Here is a 4,096-nt window from a genome sequence, read left to right as displayed (position 1 = left end):
ACCTAGCTCTGAAGGTGCATTTTGACGGATTGAGCTTTAATTGAAATTTTCTCAACCTCAGGAATAATTTCCTCAACACTCGCACATGCTCCTCTTCAGTTTGGGATTTTGCAATCATGTCGTCAACGTAGACCTTAATTTCCTAGTGCATCATGTCATGGAACAAGGTTACCATGGCTTTTTTGGTATGTGGCTCCTGCATTTTTCAACCTGAAGGGCATCACCTTGTAGCAAAACGTTCCCCATAAAGTTATAAATATGATTTTTTCCCTGTCTTCAGGATGCATCTTGATCTGATTGTACCCGGAGAACCCATCCATGAAGGAGAACAGTGAATAGCCTGCCGTATTATCCACTAGAGTGTCTATGTGAGGCAATGAAAAGTTATCCTTTGGGCTGGCCTTGTTTAAATCTCTGTAATCTACACACATCCGCACTTTCCCATCTTTCTTAGGGACAGGGACAACGTTGGCCACCCATTCTGAATAATTGACCACCTGTAGGAATCCAGCATTAAACTGTTTCTTGACTTCTTCCTTTATTTTCATTGCTACATCGGGGTCTCATCCTTCGGATCTTCTGTTGAACTGGCTTGCAATCATTTTTTGTAGGGACACGGTGCACTGCGACATCGGTACTTAGACCAGGCATATCCTGGTATGACCATGCAAAGACGTCATTGAATTCTTGCAACAGTTCAATGAGGTTCTGTCTTGTTTTCTCATTAACGCAAGTGCCAATTTTGACTTCCTTCCCCTCTTCCAGGGCCACAATCTCAGTAGTCTCTTTGTGTGGCAGGATCTGTTCCTCTTCTCGCTCTACCATCCTTAACAAATCGGGAGATAAACCACAATCCTCGTCCTCTTTAAAATCCTGAAATCCCTCAAAGCACATGTCTCGCTCAAAAAGAGATTCCGGGCTCGCATCAGCATTACTCATGACGTTGACATCCGAGGGCCTATTATGAGTATAAGAGAATACCCAAAGAAAACGAAATGAATAATTCCTTTGTATGGTATGATTGTGTATGAAATGAAAAAGAAGAAAGAATAATTGCTCGAACCGATATATGAAAATGCATTTTTTATTGAAAAAAATAATGTTTGAACATGAGCCTATTTCACAAAAGATTCTTATTGTCCCTAGGCTAGAAGACAACAAGTGGGTTTTGAATATTACTCTGTGTTAGCTCTAAAGATTACAGGAATTTCTTCCTCAGTCCAGTTATCCAAAACACTCCCAGGCTCATATGGGCAAATGCCTGATAAATTTCTTTCCATTGCTTCCTCTTCAAACGTGGCGTTGATGTTCCAAATTCCCATCACATCCTCGACCATTCTTTCTTTTATCCTCTCCTGTGTAGAATGAATAAACCCTCCAGATACAAATGTTTGAGAAATGTGGAGGAAGCTCATCGGTTCCCACCTGACTTTTGTCCCACTCAATCTCGCTCTCCGCTGTTCTTGTTTCCTTTCAAAGTCCTTCTTCACTGGCCTGAATCCCAAACCGAAGCGATCCCACTTGCTAACCAAGACTGGCACTCTAACTTGTCCACGGAGGTGCCTCCCGAGTCCTCTGCCAGTTAACGCTCCTTTCCCAACTGTCAGCTGCAGGTTCATTTTCGTAGCCCTTGATATCTTATGTATCGGAATCCTGCTTTCTTCAGCTATAAATGTTGCGTTTACAAACTCTAACGATCGAAATAAACATTCAACCACTTCGTTGTCATTCTCTACATAGGGTGCATCACTGGTAACTAACGCAATAATGTCCTCCTCTGCATTTATTGTTATTAGGCGACCCTCAGTAACCATCTTTAGCTTCTGGTGCAGCGAGGATGGCACTGCCCCAGCTGAGTGAATCCAAGGTCTTCCTAATAGACAGTTATAGGAAGGCTTAATATCCATCACGAGGAAATCTACCTCGTACGCATTTGGGCCAATCTGAAGAGGTACCTCTATCATTCCCATTACTTTCCTTTCTGTGCCATCAAATGCTCTTATTATGTTCTGACACGTCTTCATATGGGAACTGTCTATAGGTAAACGGTTTAACGTAGCCCAAGGCAACACATTCAATGCGGACCCATTATCAACTAGCACTCCGAGTAGCGTATACCCCTTGCAACGTGTAGTGATATGCAGAGCCTTAGTAGACCCCCTACCCCCTGGCGGTATCTTCTCATCACTGAAGAAGATGAAATTGTCAGCACTTATGTTTCCGACAAGACGATCCAATTTGTTAACCGAAATGTCATCCGCAACATAGGTTTTGTTCAACACTTTCATCAATGCGTTACGGTAGACCTCTGAATTTAACAGCAGAGCCAATACCGATATGCGATCCGGTTGTTGGTGTAGTTGTTCCACAACACTATACTCGCTGTGTCTTAGGAACTTCAAGAACTCCTTGGCTTCATTTTCTATTACTGGCTCATTAACCAGTGGTTCTGATCTCTCGACTTCTTGCTTGAGCATGACGGGTTTCTCTTTTGCTGATTCGGCCTCTGTGTTTAGCGTGTCAATTGAACCCTCTTTCTCTGAAACTGCTATACTACAGTTATAATTCCAAGGCACCCTACGACTATCTTTATAAGGGGGAGCTATTGGCTTCTGGATTACAACTCTTGGTGTGACTCTTGCTTCTACTTCACTAACTCTGGGCTTCGAAATAATTATCACTGGACGGCTGGCTCTGCAGCCTTCTTCACTTGACTCTCCTCCTAGAGAGCATACATCCTCCTCTTCGACAGACTCGAGGAACTCCAATTCCTTATTATCCATTAGACCCTATGCTAGGGCCCTGAACTGAATACAATTCTGGATTTCGTGATCTTTCTCATAATGGAACTCATAGTAGTTCCGTGTATCTTGGATTTTATTCCCCAACCCCTGCGGGACTAAACCTCTCTTCTGCATTTCCTTCCAAACTAGCTTCAATGGGGTTCTCATATCAGCAATATTCAGCTTGGCTTTCCTCCTCACATTCTCAATTATCGCGTTTACCCCTTTATCAGTGTGACTGGGTAACAGATTTCCCGTACTAGGTGTATCATCGAATTTTACAACACCTGCTCTGATAAGCCTTTCTACGCACCTTTTGAATAAGGTACAGTTTTCTATCGAGTGCCCCGTAATCCCTGCATGGTATTCGCACTGAGCATTTGCATTATACCATTTAGGGTATGGGGGTTGTAACAGTTCTAAGTGGAAAGGGGCCACTACGTGTGCATCGAACAGCTTTTTGTACAGCTCCTTATACGTCACTGGTATAGGAGTGAACTGGAACCTCTTTATATTCTGCCTTGTGTTAGGCTCTCACCTTGGTGTGGCCTGCTGGCCTGTGACTATCGTTCTCGATTGATTAATGGTGACAGGTTTTGAATAGCCTGAGCTCACGTTGCTTACCTCGTTTTTCTTTTTCTTTGGGGCTGACCTTCTCGTGCTTTCTCCTGTTTCTATCTTCCCGCACCTTATTACATTTTCTATCATTTCGCCAGACATCACTATGTCTGCAAAACTCTTAGTTGCGCTCCCCAACATATGATTAATGAAAGGTGCCTTCAAGGTATTAATAAACAGCATAGTCGTTTCTTTTTCCAGTAGTGGTGGTTGGACTTGCGTAATGACTTCCCTCCACCTCTAGGCTTATTTCCTGAAGCTTTCACCTGACCTTTTCTCCATGTTCTGTAATGTAATCCTGTCAGGTGCTATATTAGTCACATGGCCATACTGTTTTATGAAGGCCTGCGCCAAATCCTTCCATGATTTGACCTGAGCACGGCTCAACTGATTGTACCATTTCGCTGCAGCCCCACTCAAACTGTCCTGAAAACAATGGATCAACAGTTGATCATTGTTGACATACCCCGTCATCCTTCGACAAAACATCGTAATGTGAGCCTCAAGGCAGCTAGTTCCGTTATATCTTTGAAATTCTGGCATTTTAAACTTTGGGGGAAGTACTAAGTCCGGGACCAAACTCAGTTCCTTTGCATCGATTCCGCCGTAATGATCAGCATTCTCTAACTCCTTGAACTTTTCCTCCAACTATTTGTATCGATCCTCAAATCATTTTGGGACCTTAGCCTTTATCT

General features: G+C 43.1%; 1 protein-coding gene across 1 annotated transcript; it reads right to left on the bottom strand.

The window, feature by feature from the left end:
- Positions 1-1,175: 1,175 nt before the first annotated feature.
- LOC108481585 (uncharacterized) lies at positions 1,176-2,783 on the bottom strand. The gene has a single exon (XM_017784695.1). The coding sequence runs from the start codon at positions 2,781-2,783 to the stop codon at positions 1,176-1,178; it is 1,608 nt and encodes a 535-aa protein (XP_017640184.1).
- Between the last annotated feature and the right edge of the window lie 1,313 nt (positions 2,784-4,096).

Source organism: Gossypium arboreum, chromosome 1 (assembly GCF_025698485.1).
Source record: "Gossypium arboreum isolate Shixiya-1 chromosome 1, ASM2569848v2, whole genome shotgun sequence".
Classification (NCBI taxonomy): Eukaryota; Viridiplantae; Streptophyta; class Magnoliopsida; order Malvales; family Malvaceae; genus Gossypium; species Gossypium arboreum.
Note: the sequence above shows the minus strand (reverse complement) of the source record. Positions and strands in the feature narration are given on the sequence as shown.